Consider the following 22207-nt stretch of genomic DNA (forward strand, 5'->3'; position numbering starts at 1 on the left):
ATATAACGTCCTCTAAGAATATTTCAATGATTGAAATGCGAGTTTAGATTACATAACCAATGGTGGATATAAGAATTTTTGTGGAAACACATTTATGTATAAGTCCTATTCCTACAACCAAAGTTTGGGAAATTTGTTGATCAAGAGAACCGGAAGAGTGGCGTGATCCAAGTCCGCGAACTCAGTCCGAGAACTGCCGAAGTTCTCAGACACGAGAATTTCTGCTGGAATTGACAAACTACTTGCGTGAAACTAAGTCCGCGAACTCAGTCCGCGAACCGGAGAAGTTCTCATACCCGAGAATTTCTGCTGGAGTTTGTAAACTCCGCCCGGTAACTTAAGTCCGCGAACCTAGTCTGCGAACTTGAGAAGGTTATATATCTGAAGATGATTTCTGAACCTAAACTTAAAAAAGACTAAGGAACGCAGTTTGCAAACCGTGGCTATAAAAGTTCATGAACCGATTCAAGTGAATCAAATCATCTTTGCTTCAATTATGTCTTGTGTAATACATGAGATTTACTTGCAATTGAACAACTCTCTAACTAGTTCATTTGAACTAGTTATGGTGAAGCAGAACGCGGTTGATATGGAATGCTCATATGGCTAACCATTTGGTTAACTATTGTTGAACCAACAAGTGCATATGTTTGGGTACGGTTAACAAACCTAGAAGCCTGCATTGTCAAGTGTGTGTAACAAGCTAACTTTTCGATCCAACGGTTGAGAAATATTAGCTTGAATCTAAATCAGGTTTTCATCTAACGGTGGATATTGATTTCTTTGTTACCAAGGTAACTTAATTGCAAACCCTGATTTGAAAGACTATATAAGGGGAACTCTAGTATCTGTGCAAGACTAATCCCACACCTCACGTGTGATACTAGTTTGCATACTAGAATCGGTTCTCCTTTAACCTTTGGTTTTCTTCTTCTAAAACCAGGTTAACGACTTAAAGACTTCATTGGGATTGTGAAGCCAGACAGATACTAATTTTATCGTAGTTGTGTGATCTGATCTTACATCTTCTATCGTACGAGTACAATCATATTGATTGGCTTGAGATTGATATCTCCGATATGCAAGATATAAAAAATAATCACAAACATCTTTGTGATTCCGCAACATCTTGTTTCGCTACCATACGATTAAGATTGTTGTGAGGTGACTGATAACTCTAGGCTGTTTTTCGGGAATATAAGACCTGATTATCAATTGGTTCCTGTTCACCTTGATTATTATCAAAAGACGGAACAAAACCTTTTAGGGTTTATCTGTGGGAGACAGAGTGATCCTTTGATAGACTTGTCTGTGTGAGACAGATTTGTTTACTGTCAAGTCTTCGACTTTGGGTCGTAGCAACTCTTAGTTGTGGGTGAGATCAGCTAAGGGAATCAAGTGTGTAGTATCCTGCTGGGATCAGAGGCGTAGGGAGTACAATTGTACCTTGGATCAGTGGGAGACTTATTGGGGTTCAAATATAGTCCAGTCCGAAGTTAGCTTGGAGTAGGCTAGTGTTTGTAGTGGATTAATACAGTGTGTGTTCTATCTGGACTAGGTCCCGGGGTTTTTCTGCATATGCGGTTTCCTCGTTAACAAAATTTCTGGTGTATGTGTTATTTCTATTTCCGCATTATATTTGTTTATATAATTGAAATAATACAGGTTGTGCGTTTGCATCAATCAATTGGAAATCCGACCTTCGGTTGTTGATTGATATTGATTGATCCTTGGATATTGGTCCTTGGTACCATCCAAGTTGTTCCTTTTATTTGATTAGAACTCGCAGTTCTTGCTTCAGTAAATCAAATCAAGAAGAGAGATGTAAACTCGTTGATATACTTTTAATTGATTGAGTCTTGTTGATTCTCATAAAAGTATATCTGAGTTTTTCCATACAAATGGCTAAGCGAAATACTGGGTGGTGTTGTTATACCCCCGGTTTTTCACAAAAGATTACCAAGATAAATATTATAGAAATAATCTATCTCAGTCGACAAGATCTAGTCAAGCAATTCTCAGAGAAAATCCACTAACCAGTTTGCCTGATCTTTTCAACAAGTATGATATTAATCAAAATTAAAAAAAATGTTATATCCTAAAGAACCACGTATGCAAGAAGTATCACAAAGATAGGAATACCAAAAAGAAAATCTTCTAGTCTTCAATCTTCAAAATACCTGCACAAACAACTTGATTCCTATTAACGATCGATCATGCACAATACAAAGTCTGTTAACATTGGATGACCACTAGTTCTATCTTCAGATCTAGAATTGAATAAATTCGGAATAGTCAATCATCAAACAAACTTGAGTGACCTTATATCATAAGAGAAGGACCATGGAATAATCAAGTTTGATATATCAAGGATAACTATACCGTTAGTCAATTAAATCAATAATCGAAAACTCAAATAACAATACGATTTAGTTTCCCACCAACGATACTACAAAAAGCTTCTTAATCTCAAACGAAAACCATACAAGAGATTTCACTTAATTAGATTACTCTCATCTATTAACGAGTGGGCTCCCTGCGCAAATGGTTAGGAAGTGTGTCACGAGATAAGTTTGAGAAAGTCTTTGGTTAAACTCATCAAAGGTTTCATCATCAAACATGCGAAGGTTTTTCCAGTCAGAAGCTAGATTTTGAAGCCTTGCTTCTTTCTCTGCGGCATTCCCTTCGAGTACGGTTTCTTAGATATCACAAGAATCTTTAAACTTATTACACATAGTAACATGGTGCTGGAGATATGGGGCAATGGCTGGATGATCGCATTTAATCCTTCAGAATTTTGCTTTGCAACAAGAATCTCAAGATCATTATAATCACTAATATTCTTTTCAACGGTTACACCGTCTACTGTAACTGATGGAGGATCATAGCCATTAACAATACAAACCCATGATTGAAAATATCGCGCTTGAATGAAAGAACGCATAACAAATTTCCATTATAAATAGTTCGTGCCATCGAAGACTGGCGGTACGTTTATAGAGATAGCACCTCTGTCCATAGAATCAGATTGCTACAAACACAGACTTATGAGGTCTTAGCATGTTTTCTTGATCTGATATCAATTGAAAAAGCGGAGGTCTAACAACCACACCCAATATTTCATTTGGCAATCTGAATAGACAAACTCCAATATACTTTCAAGAGAATCAACTAGACAGTTAGACTTAATTTATAAAAAGTATATCAAAGAGTTTTATATCTCTATCTCTTGATTCAATCCGCAATCAGCAAATAGGGATTTGCGAGCCCGATTGAATATAAGAGGATTAACTTGTACGGTACCAAAGACCAATGTTCAAGTGTCAATCAATTCACTCAACAACCCTAAGGCCGGATACAAGAGCTGATTCATCTTAACGTACAACCTGCGATATTTCTATTATATAAATAAAATATAATGCAGAAAAGAAATAACACAGACACCAGAATTTTGTTAACGGGGAAGCCACAAATGCAGAAAACCCCGGGACCTAGTCCAGATTAAACACACACTGATTATAAGTTGTTACACCAATACCTTCTTCAACACTTATAGAACTCCTAGCAGAATACCGATTCTCTTTAGGAACTCTTCACACAAATCTTCTAGCGGAACCCAAAGTTCTCTTTAGAAGATACACCAACACGATTGATAAGATTTGATATTTTGTTTGCACAAAACAACAGTTTGATTTCCCTTTAGATGTGAATCAATGTTTTGTAAATCTTGTGTTTATTTTGATAAAAACAATTACTAGGTAAAATTAATATCAAAACAAACTTGTAGATTAGGGTTTTAACTTACAATCAGTATACATACACACAAGGAGTCCGTGAACCTGATTTCCGTAAGTAAACTTGGGTAATTCCAAAGATCAATATCCAAGTTAAGAAAACCCTAATAATTCTACAACAAGAATAACTAGAATAAATATATAGATATCTTGTTTAAAACTTCTTAAGGATTTTTACGAGATACCTTAATCGAAGTTTTCTTTATAGCTTCCGATTTCGACTAACAAGTGTTGGTATACAATCGGAAACTGAAATCTATCAAAACCTAGGGTTTATGATCAACAACTCTTGAATGGTTTTATATCAGAAGAGAAAACGTTAGAATAAACAAGAGGTGAAAAACCTAGATTACAAGTTGTATGATCAATCACGAAGATTAAATCAAACTTGGCTCTGTGATACCCAATACAAAGACTTTTATCTCACTCTTATTCACGAAGAACAAAATACATGGAAACAACCTGCAAAGCTTACGCCAATTTTCCAAAAGGGGATGAAAAACGTGTAAACTCACGAACCCTTTATTTATAGTGAACAACAGCTCGGAAGCTAAGCAAAGCTATTTTCCTTTTTCAAGACTCTCCTAAATATGGGAGACTTTCCTAAGTTACAAATATTATGTATAAATAATTAATTAGCAAATATTTATTTATGTGAATAAATCACATTCTAACTTAGGCAGGAATTAAAAGTTATCACAAATACTTTAATATGGTAATCAAATATGTTTGGATTAATAGACATCTTGCTTACACAAGGAAACATCACCAACTTGACCAAAAATAGCTTTTAATTGGGCTCAAGTCCGTGAACTGTAATAAACAGCCCATGGATTGTTTCCTACTAACGAACTTTAATAAATCACTCATAACTTCATCGTTATAACTCGGAATTGAGTGATTCTTGGCTCGTTGGATTCGTAAGATCATCCACTATAACATGAGATTCTTTATAAGAATAAAGGTTATTGTCTCCAAAGTATATATACATAAATGTACATTTACCGTCATTGGAATTGTTCCATAGAGTGAGCATTTATCTTGATAGATTAGAAAGGTAGAATTGAACAAGAATCCAAATGAAATCAATCACATACCTTTGTTGATGAAGTAATTGTTGATGTCTTCTTGTAGTCTTCAATATTCAATCTTCATCCTTTAAGGATAACTTCAATTCAACTTCTTAGACCTAATCTTGTCCGAAACTATGTTTAGTATGCTAAATCAAGAATGCATTTTGGAAACTAAAATTGACAACTAACTTGACATACCAATGCTAGTGGGTTCAACCGAGCAGTGCTCTAACAATATGGAAAGCATACAAATCCGAATATCTAAAAGATATCAGAGTATTTCGGTTTTGGGATCTCGCCTTGAGTATCAAGGAAAATACTTGAATATTAAGTAATAAGACTTTAGCACATTTTCAAATACTATTTCATCATTTCTGAACTTTCTTCTCTAACCTATTACATTTCGATATCTACATAAACCCTAAGATAGTGACAAATCGAAAATGCACTTTTGGTCATATAAGGATCGTTCCTAAAAGAGATCCTAAGGATCGATCCAAGTAGAGATCCTCCTTCTTTGAAGCAGTCCTTTTAGAGATCCTTTAAGGTTCTTTCCTACTAGATATCCTTAGGTCAAAACCTAGTAAAGATCATTTGAGCGGATTAGTCCTAGTGTAGATCCTTTGAGTCACCTATTCAAAACATGCTTCACGAGTCTAATTTCTTAAACCATGTAATTAAACACAATTGCAAGGTATGGATTCAACCGAAAGTTCAACCCAATAAATAATAAAGAATTACCAATTAGTATTATATCGATTCTACAAAGTCCATACATTAACTATACTTCGTAATTCTGTTTACCAAAGTTGTACAAAACAACTAGTATATCTTTCCTGGACACTTTGATCATAATATAATGACCAAGTCATCGATACTTGAGACAAGTAAACAAATTATACTTAGTATGTTATGTTTTTAATAAATATTGACTCGAAAGAACGTATACAGAAATAGAACAAGTCAAGTCTGTATTACTAACCTCGAACTGAAGGATGATGTTTTCATTGATGTCGATATGTCTTCGGGTTCTTTATGAGTAACAATACCAAGTCTCAATATTTATATGTTCCTATTCTAATCTAACGAAGTTGACCATAGTAATCAAATCAAGCAACTTCGAGTTTTAAAAATTAAAACTAATATATGACAACTTAAATTGACTAACCAACGCTTGGTGGGTTTATCCGAGCAATACTCTAACATATATAGTTGAAACTACAATAATATTCTGGTCCTACGTGGAAAACTTGTCTCACAATGATCTAGGCATGATCAGGATGATGCGTCATCGATATTTTTTCTTTTAGGGTCTCATTCAAATTAGCCTTGGTATGCGATAACTATGGTTTACGATCACAATCCTAAGGATGAACAGTCTTTATTAGTAGATTTTATATTGTCAAAAGCTAAAGAAACTATCATATATATATATGCACCGACATGTCATATTAATCAAAATAAACTAGGATTTTTCCATATAACATATATGTAATGCTAATTTATACCGTCAAAAGCAAAAAAATCTACTTATATGCAACAATGGACCATATTGGCCAAAATAAACAAGACCTATTTCAACAAATATGTACTGCTGATTTATACTGTAAAAAAAGGTATTATATATGCACTGATAGATCATACTAGCCAAAATAAACTAGGTTTTTATAGTACAACAGATATGTGCTGCTAATTCACAGTAGCAAAAGCAATAGAAACTATCATATATGCATTGTCGGATCATATTAATGACAATAAACTAGGATTTTTTGGTATACCCTATATGTACTACTGATTTATACTGTCAAAAGAAAAAGAAAAAAACTATCATATATGCACCGACAGATCTAATTATCAAAATAGACTAGGTTTTTACAGTATGATAGATATGTACTGCTAGTTCGCACTATCAAAACCAAAAGAAACTATTATATATGCACCGATGTATCATATTAGTCAAAATAAACCAGTTCTTTTTAGTACGACATGTATGTAATGCTAATTTATATTGTCAAAAGCAAAATAAAGTATCATATATGCCCCGACGGATCATAACAATCAAAATAAATTAGGATTTTGATAAGTTCTAAAGATATGTACTGACGAATTGTGCTAAAAACAAAATATATACTTATGATGGGTATTTGAGCATTTTCATCAGTATTGGAGATATGTAATGGTGAATCCTTATACTAGGTAATAAGAAAAATTAGAAATGAAGTGAAATAAGCTAGTTTTTTTTTCCTTTTCAGTATAACATATATGTACTGTCGAATCAAGTAAGTAAAAGAAGAACAAACTATTATACATGCATTGATGGATCGTATTAATAAAAATAAACTAGTTTTTTTCAGTACAAAAGATATGTACTGCATATTCATACTTTTTTCTACTAGTTTTTTTGCAGGTGTAGATGTGGATTTCTTCTCTAACTGATCATATCATAATATCCAGGTTATCTGTTGTTATTTATTTTTCTTTTTCTTTCAATCATAGATTAACATAAAATTGGGTTTTCATATGATTTTTCTTTAATGCACGCGCGCGCGCACACACACACATATATATGTGTGTGTGTGTGTTTTGATCATTTCGATCTAGCTGGGCAATATCGTTATCCGAAGACGATCTGATAGTGTTGGTTTTGTTGGTGATAAAAAAAATGAAAAAGAAACGGAAAAAACAAAGAGAGAGGATGAACACAAAGAAATTAGGTTTGTGATGAGGAAAAAGAAAAACATCGAGTGATGTAGTGGGTGTGTTGACATACATGTTTGCCAATAGGGTATCAGGGAGTACTCTGGTCATTCCCATGTTCTAATTAAATTAGGATCTCTAGATAAAACGAAATTACAGTTGAACCTTACTATAAATAACCTTACTATAAATAACTATACGTGTCTTGGACCAAATAATAAATCTCCCATATTAGAAACCATATTTATGGCACCAAGATCTTAAGTCATTTTTATTAATTTTATCTTATATTTTTAAATATTAATTATTTTTTCTTTTTATTAATTTTTTTTCTATGGAAATCACATTTCAATTCATTCAAATTCAAATCAAAATAGTGATAACATGATTGCTTACAAGGTTAACAAAAACACCAAAATACAAGAAACTCAAAACCCAAATACAAATGACGACACCAATTGCAAATACATCGCGAAGAGAAAGAGCCATGAACTGCAAAGATATCCAATTTTTTACCAGTAGTATTAACGAATGATAGTGTGAACCGGAATCAACTGCGACCATTTAAAATAATTATCTTCTTCAATGAGAGATGCTCCAAATAAAATAGAGTATTTTTCCCAAAGTCTTGTAAATACAAACGTGTCCGGATGCCCTAAATCCCCCTTGTTGAAGATGAATCCAAAGCGAATCCGAGCAGAATCATTGATGTTCTTGATGAATCGAGAATAGCAAGCCAAAAAACACCATGGAGATTTGAGAGAATCGCTATTCGAGCGACGAGAAAATCGTCCTAAAGACGAAGTAAATATTGCCCAAATAGCGAATAAATGTGTCAACACCAAAACAAAGACTAAAATTGAAATTTAGACTACTTTTATTCGTAAAAAAAATAATAATCCTTGCTCAGATCTAGCCTAAAAAGACTAAATCTGAGCAAGAAGAAGAAAGAAGTTCAAGAATTTTTTGCTATTTTTTACTGAGAGAGAGAAGAGAGGAGCTAAGTTCTACTTTTATTTGATCATTCGTATACAACTACGTATGTCAAAATGAATCCGTCGTGCATTGGATTGGACGGGGATGAAGCGAAAACCGGACCAATCCCGACTATACTCTGCCCTAATTATTGTAACCCACGCGAAAGGCTTAAGCCCAAGCCCTGATTAATCGCTTAAATTTAGCACGGCTAGGATCGAATAACTAAACCGATGAAAAGCGATACCAACACGTACCATCATCGTAGACCCGTCCTATAATTCCTTAGAATACAACCGCATATGCGAAATATGAATTCCTCTCATTTATAAGGAAGTCCTAATCCTAATTTTAGTTTACAGACCTAAATCCATCAGTAGTAACTGCAAAATTCCTCTAGAAACTAGAAACATCAACAAAAATGGCCGCCGCAGCTGCTGGACCACCACCACCAACTCCAACACCGATTCCATCAATGACACTACCAGAAAACCCCGCTGCAAACGCCATTTTCGTCAGAATCCGATTAGCTGTACCAACTGATGTCCCTCATATTCACAAATTGATCCATCAAATGGCAGTATTCGAACGTCTAACTCACTTATTTGAAGCAACCCAGGAGAATCTAACCACAACCCTTTTCAACTCGCCACCTTTCAAATCGTTCACTGTTTTCATTCTTGAAGTTTCAAGATTACCATTTCCAAATGATCGACATTCTGTAAACCCTAATTACCCTTCTGTTACTCAGATGGTGAATCTTGATACCAATATTGAAGATCCAGAAGCTCATAACTTCCAAGTTGATTCTGATGTTGTTGTTGCTGGTTTTACTTTGTTTTTCCCAAATTATTCAACATTTTTAGCAAGACCAGGGTTTTACATTGAAGATATATTTGTCAGAGAATGTTATAGGAGGAAAGGGTTAGGGAAAATGTTGTTATCTGCCGTGGCTGCTCAAGCTGTGAAAATGGGGTATGGACGTGTTGAATGGTGTGTTTTGGATTGGAATATCAATGCTATCAAGTTTTATGAAGAAATGGGTGCTCAAGTTTTTCAGGAATGGAGGATTTGTAGGTTGACCGGTGATGCTTTGAATGGTTGTGGAGGAGGTAATTAGAGGTTTTTTTAGTTTCATGTTATGAATTATTAGTCTTCTAATAAAGTTGGAAGTTTTGTTATGTTTAGTATTTCGTGTCTCATTTGTGACAGTGAAATGGGAACTATTATGTTAAGTATTATGTAATGTTGAATTATCAGTCTAATCCATTGATGATGCAAGTTTGTTGCTACCTTTCTAGTTGAAGAAATGGGATGACATGTTTTAGGTTTTATGTAGTTTAATCTTTGGTTCTCATACTCTCTCTTTTTTGATTTCTTGCCAAAAACATCCAAAATCACATTTGCACCGGCCAAGGCAGGAACGGATTCTTGGACAGAACAACAACTGGAGTTTTTTAAGTCTAGGTTGTGTAATGCAATCAAGATAACATTGTAGCCAAAAAAAATGCAATCATTAAGTGTCTAATCGGGTCAATGCAATCAAGGTAATCTGGTCTTTAAGTGTCTAACCGGAAAGTACTGGGGGTGACTCGGCTTTGGAGTTGTGGTAACAGTTGAAGTAATAGATGAACTGGATGAGGATCTTGATCGAGTTGTTGTCTTTGTTTTTTCGTACATACTAGATCTAAAACAAGATATAATGAATTCCGATTTTTGATAAAGGTTAAAATCGTAAAATCATAATTTTGCATATTTCTGACCTAATTTCAAACACGTATGTAAAATTCGTATTTTAGGATTAGATGTGAAAGCTCATGTCACAATCTCTGACTGAGCGTACAACCTCTCAGAGCAGCATGAATATGCAAACATTAAAGCCTCTTAGTTGAGCTTTCAATATTGTGCACATTTCATCAACAATGAGCAATTTCAGTATTCACTTATGTATAGATTGATAGTGATTTGACGGCTCCTAGACAGATTGTCTACTAGTATAGAGCGATAACGTCTTCAGGATGTTGCAATGTTCCCTGACTATATAGAATAAACATTCAGAGCGGGTATGATGCCTTTACTATCTCATACCTCGACTCTCGAATAAATATAACGCTCCTAGACAAATTGTCTGTTAGTATAGAGTCATTCATTGATTAATTCTAGCGCAATATCATCGATAGAATTCCTAGAAAATAATCTGTTTTTATCATAATATCTTATTACTCTGTTTCATGGCTTATCTCAGCTGAATATCATGGATTAGTAATATATATTCACTTTTCGGGCATTTGGACTACCGAGTAAGCCCCGAAAAAAAATGATGCGAGTGTACTTACCAATAATGCACGAGCGAGCACCCCAAATATGGACGAGCGAGGAAATATGAAGACCTATGCAAAATAGGAAAGGAAAATAATTAAAAACTTAATTAAATTAAGAGGCGCGCACGGGACCGGGCCCACCGGCCATGCCGCTGAAGCCGGTCCCACGCCTCTCCATTTTTTTTTCTTGTAACCCTATTTTATTATTTTTCCTCGTGTCTTGAAAACTCGTTTGAGCGAAACTCCTAGTTTTCCATATTTCTTGACACAAGTTGAAAAATAATAATAAAAATAGGGAAGAGCGTCACGGGACCGGGCCCACCGGCCGGCCATGCACGACCGGGGCCGGTCCCACGCCTCTCCAATTCCTTATTTTATTATTATTGTTTCTCTCATCTCATGAAACTCCCTCGTTTGAGCAAACTTTTGGTTTCCATATTTCTCTGTTATAGGGGCGGAAGAAACCACTTGATGGGCTGATATAATAGGACAAAAAAGGTCATTAGATGATAATTTCAAAAACGTCTTATCAACTTTTTTTTATAATGACTAATTAACCTTTACATAGTTTAGTGTTGATAATCTAGTTTGGTGTTGATAATCAAGTTTCTATTATATGTATGGGGATTTTGTGTTTCCCCCTCCAGAAAGATACTTATTTTGCATTACCTTCTTTTAAAATCGCTAATTGGTAAAACCCCCCTTCTGTCAACGTTGTCGTGACTGCACAGTTAAGTCAGCACGAGCAGTACACATGCATGAATAAATAAATCTAATCCGACGGTCCCTGAAACATTTCTAGATGAACCCTAAAAAACATTACTATCATCTTGTTCACCGCCCACTCAATCACCAATTCCTCCACCACCTTCCTCACCACCGCCGAATGAACCAACTCCACCATTTTTCCATTCCTTCAATTAACCAATTTCATCACTGTATATAGGGAAAGAGAAGAGAACAACATTATTTCATCATTAACGAGTTAAGTACAATCATTATAGTTCATATCCAATTAGCAAATCTTGAGAATCAAATGCGAAAGAAACTTGTGCAATCTGATTGCAATATACTCGTATATTCATATTCTTAGATTTGTCATCAAATCTGGACCAAAATCACAAAATTCAAAATCTTATGCACAAAGAGATTTCTACGAGGAATTCTGCCAAATAGGTTACAAGAAAAATCACCATCAGAAATTAAAGCATACCAAAGACCTAATCAACTATGCAGATTACAATCAACACTAACATCACCATTCAAATCATTAATCACCAACCATCTAGATCTATCTACTACCACCACAATCAAGAACAGATTTGTCCCTGAAAGAGAGACTAAGGAAGAATTTTTTTTGTGTGTTTTTAAGATAGAGAAATAGTGATTGAAGAAAATAAACCGATTAAAGGGAAATTTTCTATTTTCGGGTTTAACAAGGTCATAAATTTTCTCTTAAGGTTAAGATGACCTAGCTTTTAATGGCGGTGGGACTCGAGAAGAAGAACAGAGTTTTTGGGAGATAAAACAAACGAATGTTACGGAAGTGTAATAATTTGGGGAAAAATATCGTTTGGTTCTTTTTTAGGTGGGTCTATGTCTGTTTGGTCATTTTGGAAAACGACTTTACTGTTTGGTACATAATTATTTAAAAATAATAAATAAATCAAAGTATCCTTCCGTGTTAATTTCAACTTATTTTTTTGTAGCAGTTCATTCTGCCTGATGAAAACTGTACACTTTATTGTATACTATAAAACATACTTCATTCCAGAAATGAACTCCTGATAAAAAACTATACAAATCAGACTTCATTCCAGAAATGAACTCCATATAAAAACCTAAAAAAACAGACTTCATTCCAGAAATGAACTCCATATAAAACCTATACAAATCAGACTTCATTCCAGAAATGAACTCCATATAAAAACCTATACAAATCAGACTTCATTCCAGAAATGAATTCCATATAAAAAATACAGACTTCATTCCAGAAATGAACTCCATATAAAAACCTAAAAATACAGACTTATTCCAGAAATGAACTCCATATAAAAACCTAAAAAAAAGCAGAGTTCATTCCAGAAATGAACTCCATATAAAAACCTAAAAAAAAAACAGACTTCATTTATGAAATGAACTGCAGCATCATCATCTTCGTCGTCTTCAACAGCAGCAGAAATAAATTCTTCGTCATTCAACAGCAGCAGCAACATCGAAAATCTTCTTCATCATCTTCGTTTCAATCTTCATCTTCTTTGACAGCAGCAACAATAGCAGATCTTCATCTTTTTCGTCATCTTCAAAAGCAGTAGCAGGAAAAAATGACGAAAAAACGAAAAATCATCGTCGTCTTTATCATCGTCATTTTCATCTTCTTCATCATCAGCAGCAGCAACAGAAATAAAAAAAATCAAGAAAAATTCATTAAAAAATCATCTCCATCATCTTCAACAGCAAACAACAACAAACACAAAGAAAAAAACATACAAATCTTCATCGTTTAATCATCATCTTCATCTTAACACACCATCGTAAACAATAGCATAAGAAAAAAGAAAAAAAAAAGAAGAAGAAAAAAAAAAGTAGATCTTGGAAAAAAAAAAGGAGGTGAGAGAAAATAAATCTGAAAATTATTTTCTTCTCTCCTAATAATGAGTATATATATGGTCCCCATTAAAAGGGTATTTCTGCCACTACCATTTGAAAATTACATCATCCATGACGTCATCCTAGGGCCAAATCATAATTTTTAGGACCAAACTATAATATATTTTACCAAAAAGGACCAAACAGACAGTTGACTCAGTCAACTGGACTAGACTCTCTCTAATATATTATTTCTAGGACCATATGGTATTTCCTACAATAATTTAAGCCAACATCAAATGAAGATAAATTCCAAGATTTATAAAGGCTGATACCAAAATTGGCGTGGCTGATACCAGTCCATTCCCAACCCACCTCCACTGATAAGGGATACCCATAAAATGCATAAAAATACAAAACTACCCCCACTTGTTTATAACCACCCACATATTCTAATCGTTGTTTTAAAGAAAATTTAGATGGTAGCAGTAATTAGTGTGTTCCAAAACCATTCAGTAGGACTAATTTAGTCTGACTCGAATGAGTATCAGTAGGACTAATTTAGTATGACTCAAATGAATTAAGTAGGAAACTTAAAACAATATCAGTAGGAAACTAATTTAGTCTGAATCTCTCTTTCTTTTGCTTGTCACAACTGGGGCTTCTTTTTTAGACCCGTGGCTTCTGTGAAAACCACCTCTCTCGCATTCCAGTTCGAACCTACTACCTTTTCCAGTTGACCAAGTGTTCCTTTTCCTAACCGACCCAACTTTTGTAACAACAACACAATTGTGCTTTGCTGCAGTTTCAACACACCATTTTTTCGCATCCAATTTGGTGGCAAATGCCTGTAGTTTTATAAGACATTTGATTAGTAGATTGATTATTAAAATTAGCTGGTCAATACCAACATTAGTACTCTATAAAACATGCCACCACTTCATAACAAGTAGCAAATATATGGAAATTCTCTCATTAGAGATACGGATACAACAAATTTTCTTAGCACTTCCTCAAAAATGTACCTGATCGGTTTTGTAGAAGTGTGAGGTGTCGGGGTATTCTTCAAAATTGGGTACAGAATTACTATCAAAATCCACCTGAAACAAAACAGTGTTAGGAATTCGATTATTGAAGTCAAGTTTAATTTGCCCTAACTTCTAATTTGATTACAAAAAAAAAAAAAAAAAAAGAACTAAAAACGTTTATCAAAACCATAACCTAGTATAAAATATATCGACTTACTGGTGTGTTTGTACGATGATCAACTTGGGAATCATCTTTTTCATCCTCTAACAGACCAATAGTATTACTGTAAAACTCTCCGTCAAAACGATTATCTTTTTCTCCGTCTTCTGAGAAATCAAATCCCCCAAAACTATCATCTTCCACACCCGAATTGTCCGGAGAAAAGTTGTCATCTTCGTGCTCAAAAGTTACCATTCCTTTTATTTTATTGTTCCAGAGAGAATTTTGAAGGAAAGCGAATGCTTTCCTCACTGATTTTAGGTTAGATATGTTTTCTGATTTTGGGAAAGTGTATAAACGAAGAAGATAAACTGCTAGGGATATTAAGGGAATTCGAATGAAATTGGTTAAGGGTTATCCTCGTTTTAAAATTCTAATCCTGGTCTTCATGAATTGACCGAGTCCGGTATCAGCCACGCCAATTTCAGTATCAGCCTTTATAAATCGTGATAAATTCCTAACTGTTCATCTAAAATATTGTTTCCTGATCATAGATCAAATCGATTATATAGCAACACCTGTCCAGTTATAATTTGAAGTAAATTATTCTGGTACATGCGCGTGCTGCACGTACTGACTTAACTTTGTATTCACGACAAAGTTCACATAGAGGGGTTTTTACCGATTAACGATTTAAAAAGGGGTAATGCAAAATAGGTATTTTTTTGAGGGGGAAACGCAAAATCCCCCTATATTTACTCTAAAACAAAATCAGATTTGTTTTAGGTATATTCCTATGTACATGCCAAAATATGATATTTGACATATATGCACCACCACTATGGGTATGCCAAACTACCAAACGTGTATGCCTATATGTCAGAAATAGCATATAGGCATATACGATGGAGTTTCCAGCGAGCGATAGAGATTCGATCGCTCGATGGTCATAGAAGCGCTCGATGGTCATTAAACCGCCAGCGCTGGTCATTGTACTGCTCGCTGATTTGATCATCGCCCAGTAGTTCCTCATCCAACGACTACTATTTTTCCCCACTATAAATACCCAATTCCAAACCAATTTTAACTCACACCAGAATTCTAAATCTCTTTAGAATTCTCAATCAGTCTCTTAATCTTATTCAAATCTAAAACAATCACTAATTCTCTATGATTTTTTATTTCTTGTAATATGGATTCCCAATCTCAACGTCAAGGCAAAGGTAAAAAAACCCCAGAGTTCGTGGTGCAAAATACAACATGATAGAAGATGAATGTATTTGTCGTAATTATGTTTTTTTACCCAAGATTGTATCGATGGTGCACAACAACATGGTAATACCATGTAGGAAAATATATTTCGTAAATATGAACAACAAACCATGAACATCAATTCTCGTGATCCAAAAGGATTGGCAAAACACTTCATTGTAATCAACGGGGAAGTAGCCGTTTATGTTGCATTGATAATGCAAGCCAAGAGAGGAGGCAAGGAGAGTGCTCAGGTGGATGTTTATTTTGAAAGGAAGGTTCGTACAGATTGGCAGCGAAAACATGGTAAACAGTTCGCTTACGAAAGTTGTTATCATATTTTGAAGGTGTTAAACAAATACAATCCATGTTTCTTAGAAAGTTAATCAACAAGTACCTGAAAGGTCACCATATATTTCTTCTCCCTCAACACCAAATTCTTCACCATTTTCACCAGGTCCATCAAATTCTTCACCATATACCCCAAGAACCCCATGCCAACTTAGTTTTCAATAATTATGATGATGGTAAGAGAAGACTTCCAGGGAGGAACAATGCAAGACTGGCTAGAAAAGTAGCTCAAGAAGGAGGGAGTTCCAGTGGATTTAACATGGTGGAGTTTATGGAACATCAAAAGACCGTCGAGAAGCAAAGAGCAGTTGATACGAAATTTCAAAACAGGGAGAGTAAAAAAAGTCGTCTTTCTCAAGAAAAAATTGGGTTTGACTATGACAAGCATAACATTCTTCAAGCTAACACTACAATTATAAACGCCTAACAAAAACATGTGTGGGAAATCTAATTCGACAGGATTCAAGCACAGATTGAACAACAAGCTGGATTACTAACAACCAACCCAATGGTGATGATGATGAGGATGAAACTGATGATGAGTTTGATGTAGTAGTTCCTCTAGATGATTGATGTATTAGTTTAAGTTTTAATTTGAAGTATTGCATTTTAATTTGATATGTTGTTATTGCATTCCACTTAATATTAGTTTGAAATGAAAAGTTGAAGTTGTTAGAGCATAGATCGGTTGAACCCACCAAGCGTTGGTATGTCAAGTTTGGTTGTCATATGTTAGTGAGCCAAAAATCATTTAAGAGTCGCTTGATTATGTACTAGAGTCAACTTCGTATAGGTTAGCTTGAAAGTATTAGGATATGAGACATTACAAGTATTGTGAAGACTTGAAGAAGTGAATAAATAAGGAGATACAACGACAACATCATCCTTCCACTTGAGGTTAGTGATATTTGACTTGAACTGTTTCATTCCCTAACGTATCTTTCAAGTCGTGCATATTGAAAACAAAACTGCGAAGCATGAATGATTACACTCTAGTTAACCCAGGTGTCTTTAGTTGGTTGAATCTCCGGCCTTAAATCTTCATCTTCACAGTTAGTCCAATCCGAATCACGACGGGTTTCCTGAATTACCATGTTATGATGAATTATGCAAGTGAGCATAGTCTTGTGAATTTCACGAGGACTCAACCCAGGATATGGGCCACAAATGATTGCGAACTTCCTCTTCAAAATTCCAAAAGCGCGTTTCACATCCTTCCTCAATGCCATTTGGGTATCGTTAAAATGCCGGTATGAACGGCCCAATGCACCGGCAGGAGGCTGATGGTAGCATTGAACTAAGGTGTACCATTTTGGGTAGATATCATCCGCAAGATAATATCCATGAGTGTACTGATGGCCGTTGATCATGAAAAGGACTTCGGGAGAAATTCCATAATCCAGATCTTCAAACAGAGCCGACTTGTGCAAAACATATTTGTGAACCCGGAAGACCAAAAAAAGCATGCCATGTCCAACAATCATAAGAAACATCAGCTTCAAGGATAACTGTTGGTTTTGTATAATGATCCTTATATTGACCGGACCAATAAACAAGGCATCCTTGCCATTCCAATGCATACAATTGAGACTACCTAGCATTCCCGGGAATCCCTTTTCCTTATTCTCCCTCAATATTTGTCTAACATCTTCCTCGGTTGGTTTTCGTAAATATGTTCGACCAAAATGATTAATCGTTACTTCACAAAATAATGAAAGGTAAGTGAACGAAGTTGTTTTACCCATACGAAGGTACTCATCGTTCGCATCCGTTGGAGTACCATAACCTAAAATCCTTAAAGCCGAAGTAACTTTTTGTTCAGGACTATGACCTCTAATTTTCAGTGCATCAAACTGATAATCAAATTGAGGTTCTACTCGACAAATCTCTTCAATAATCTTTTTCACCAGATGACGAGGCATGCAGAATCGACCTTGAAAATTCTGATCAGAGTACACATAATTTGGAAGAAAATAATCGTGCATCAGCTTTTGGTGGTAAAATTACCTCCCTCGATACGTATATTTTCTTGATAATACTTATTTGGGTCTGGAACTCTAAGTATTTAGCCCGTATGTACAAGCATCAAAGTGTCGATTAGTTTATTTTATTCAGCTTCCTCATCGTCAAGTTCTTGCAACCTCCTACGATACATTTCTTGCTGTAATCTGAACCGATTCATAATAACATTCCTGTCTTCATTGGATCTCGCCATTGATGATTATGAAACTTTAAAATTGAGAATATAGAGGAAAAAAAATTGGTGAAATATATGTAGAAGTATGTGTGAGTAACCTGGAGAAGTACAAGGGCGTATATATAGAAATCAGAAGGGGGAAATAGCCATTGCAGAATACTACTGCTCGATAATCTTAATAACGCCAGCGATATTATTTATAACGCGTGATGGAAAGTATGACTCAAGCGATATTATGAATACCGCTCGCTAGAATGTCTGTCTCTCAATGATTTTCCCATAGTGGCATAATTGGTTTGCCATGCCACCTGGTATGCCAAACCAGTTTTTTTTTTTTGGCATATGCATAGGAAAAAGCCTTAGAGGGAAAAAAAGTGTAGAGGAGAAAAAAAGAAAAACTTTTGTGATATTTTTGAAACCCTAGGTTTTGATTCACTCAACCAAAATGAGTGGTTTAAGTGACAAATTTGAGATGAGTGAATCTTTATATGACCATGTTTAACTTAGATCCAATTAGCTTTTTGTTGCTCAAAATTATCTAAAATATATAAAAAGATCAAAACTTTTAGATTTTCAGAGAGACTTACGATTGGTGTTTCTCACGTAACCAACCGTAAGCGTGAGTACGGTTCATAATTGATGAACTACCAACCATAATTAGTTGAATTTGGGGAAAATCCAATCGTGAAACCAGTTACGGTTGGTATTAGTCTCTTCGATATGAACCGTAATTTAGTTACGGTTGTGTTTGAGGGTGAAAAAGGTTTCTGCTGTTTTTTATAATTTCGTGTGTGTGGATGAGAAACGAGTCTAGACCCTAAGCAATGTACTGCACGGTAGTACTTTTGATTCGAGAGATCAATCTGTACAAATTTGGCCTAAACCAAGAAATGGACGTTCCAGGCTTGCTTCGGCCACAAAGTGAATGAGAAGGGTTGGTCTTAGGGAGGGAAGCGAAGAAACTGTAGAGACCAGAATCGTTGATTATGAAAGTGTGGTTGTTTGTGACTCGTATCAGAAAGTAGAACTGGCTAGATGAATGAAAAGCTATCAGGTGGTTTCTGGATACTGTGTTGCTCTCCTGACCAAAACTTGTTGTCTGGTGGAAATAGGTGAAACCTATTTATACAAGTCGTAATAAAACGTACCCTGGTCTCGTAGGAAGTGGAAACGATTGAGTGGTGGAAGAGTGGAGTAACGTGTAACGTCAGAAATTATGCTTCCATAATGAAGGATCCGTTTACAACATTGCTTATTTCCATTACTAACCGCCCCACTTTATGAAACTTTCTTGTAACGGGCGTATTGCACGCTGCACGCTGTAAACTGCCAGACCAATACCCTGATGAGTATCCCCCAGTTTGTGACATGTTTGATGTCTCGAGTGTTTTCGTGGAAAACGTGTAGCACTTTTCCACGTGTGTTAAGTTAAAATCAAGAGTCTTGTCGTAGGAAAATAGCATGTGATGCTATTAGGCTCGTCTTGGATGGTCGCCTAAAACTTTTCACAAGTCTATCAGTTCGGTGGCGAACTTCAATGGATGAGATCGCATCTCATGAGGGAGGGTAGACGTTGATCATGGCTACCTTGTGTTGGCGCCTGATAACAGTGTCGTAGCGTTTTGGTGTACGCCAATGGTGAAGCGGCTTGGCTGGCATGGCTCGTGCATGCCAGTGGAACAATGGTGCAAGTGGCGCCTGGCATAGCCGTGACCACTAGATTTAGGAGGCTGGTCGCCTAAGAGTTTCCACAAGTCTGTCAGTTCGGTGGCAAACTTGGATGGCTAAGATTGCATCTCATGAGAAAGGGTAGCCGTTGATCATGGCTACCTTCTGTTGGCGCCTGATAGTGGCACAATGGCGCTTTTAGTGCATGCCAGCGGCATTGCGGCTTGGCTGGCATAGTTCGTGCATGCCAGTGGCACGGTGGAATGGATGGCATAGTTTGTGTATGCCAGCAGCACGATGGTGCAAGTGGCGCCTGGCGTAACCATGTCCACTTGAAATTTTGGCACGTTGGTGTTATACTCTAACGTGGTGTGGCAACATCAGTTTTAATGGCCACATTGATCCCCATGTTCTGTGGAACATTGTTTGGATCGGTTGGCGCGGAAACTTTGCTTAAATTAGGGTTTGGCATGTCGAAACCCTAATTAGCATATATGGCATGCAGCATGCGGTAGGTGTCCGTGTCATGGCATTTCATACAAACGATGCCAGAGTCATGCCGGAGGATCCATAGGTAGGCCACCATGTAGAAACGGCCACAAGATTAAATATTTCCACGGGGGGCTATGGCGTGGCGCCTTTTTTAGGGTTTCCTAAGTCTGTACGGCTTGTGGCATGTTACGGGCCCGAGGTGGCATAATTTTGTGCCACGATTAGAAATTAGGGTTTCTTTCACCGCCACTAAAGCATGGCCGCGCCTAGGGTTTAGGATATCCAAATTGAAGTCCGTTGTGAAGATGGTCACACACGGAGAGTGGGTTGGCAAGTTTTGGCATGCTGTCCCGGTAAGTGGCGCGTTTGGCATGTCGTTTGGCATGTGCGTCTGGCATGCTTGTTTTGGCATTTTTGGCATGCCGTTTGGATGGCATGCTCGTTTTGGCGTGTTTGGCATGCCGTTAGCATGTTGGCACGATTTTGGAAAGCCAACTTAGTATGGCGACCTCTTGACACAATTTCCACCTCTTTTAAGGCTGTGGCAGGTTTAGAGCAACCTGATTGGTCAATGAAAGTAGGGGGCCGACCAAGCATGGGCATGGCTACCCTTTTGGTGCGCGTGGAAAGTTTAATGCGACCTGATTGGTCGACAAAGGAGTAAGGGCCAGTTAGGTAACATGGAGCGTGGCCAAGTGGCGCCGGCTGGCCTGTGGCATGGCTACGCTTCATTGTTGATCCTTCTCCGCGGCTCCGTTATTCTTTGCTTTCTGATTTGGGCGGGACTCTGCACCCATTAATCCGAGGTGGATCAATTGCTTAGTTGCTTAAGCGTAATTTCGACCAACGAGGTTTAGTATATTGCGCAGGGCGCAAAATCCTAATTTTTGCAAATTAGTCAGGTTCATGAGTATTGTGAGTTATCACAAAAATTAATTGTATTTTGTGTGTTGCCACAAAATTCCTTATTTACAGAGTGCGGTGTGCTTTCTGTCTGAGCGTTTTGTGCAAGGGCCTTAACTTTGGTACTTGGAAATCCGTGCTACTCTGCTGCGAGTGAACACAAATCCGTCATGCCATACCGATATTAAGGGTTCTGCCGGGGAACATAGCACAGGAAAGGTACTCAGTGAGTCTTATATGAATACGTAACATAGGCAAGGCGCCGAAATTTACAGAGCATCTGGGATTGTTGCTACATGCGCCAGTCTGGATAAATTTCATGTAAATATATTGAACGGATCAATAAATATTCCAGTGAAGAGGTTGACACTCATGGCTCCACTTCCTTACAGAGTGACGTCACATCAGATGCAAGGTTTTACGATTTTAACCCTAAGCTAAAAACCACCATCAACATTAAGTCCCCTGCTTTGCCCGTGACAGTGGCATTTTTGTGGGGTAAGCATGAGATGGTGACAGAAAAGGATAAAATCGAAACGACAAGTCATGAAGAGATTGTCAGGAAAATTTGGCTAACCTTTGTCAAGAGGCATGAAGAATCTGTGATCCTTGCATTGGTGGCTTTGCATGAATTCGGCTTGTCCATAGGGGTTGGCGTCAGCGCTGCAACTTTGGCTACTGATCATCAGAGGTGGCACTGCAACTTGG

The 22207-nt window shown here is 36.5% G+C and overlaps 1 protein-coding gene across 1 annotated transcript; it reads left to right on the top strand.

Annotated features, from left to right (window-relative positions):
* The first annotated feature begins 8887 nt into the window (after window positions 1-8887).
* LOC113298638 (probable acetyltransferase NATA1-like) lies at window positions 8888-9880 on the top strand. Its single transcript, XM_026547433.1, has one exon. It carries the CDS (start codon window positions 8961-8963, stop codon window positions 9657-9659), a length of 699 nt encoding a protein of 232 aa, XP_026403218.1. The 5' UTR covers window positions 8888-8960; the 3' UTR covers window positions 9660-9880.
* The last annotated feature ends 12327 nt before the right edge of the window (window positions 9881-22207 follow it).

Source organism: Papaver somniferum, chromosome 7, assembly GCF_003573695.1.
Source record: "Papaver somniferum cultivar HN1 chromosome 7, ASM357369v1, whole genome shotgun sequence".
NCBI lineage: Eukaryota > Viridiplantae > Streptophyta > Magnoliopsida > Ranunculales > Papaveraceae > Papaver > Papaver somniferum.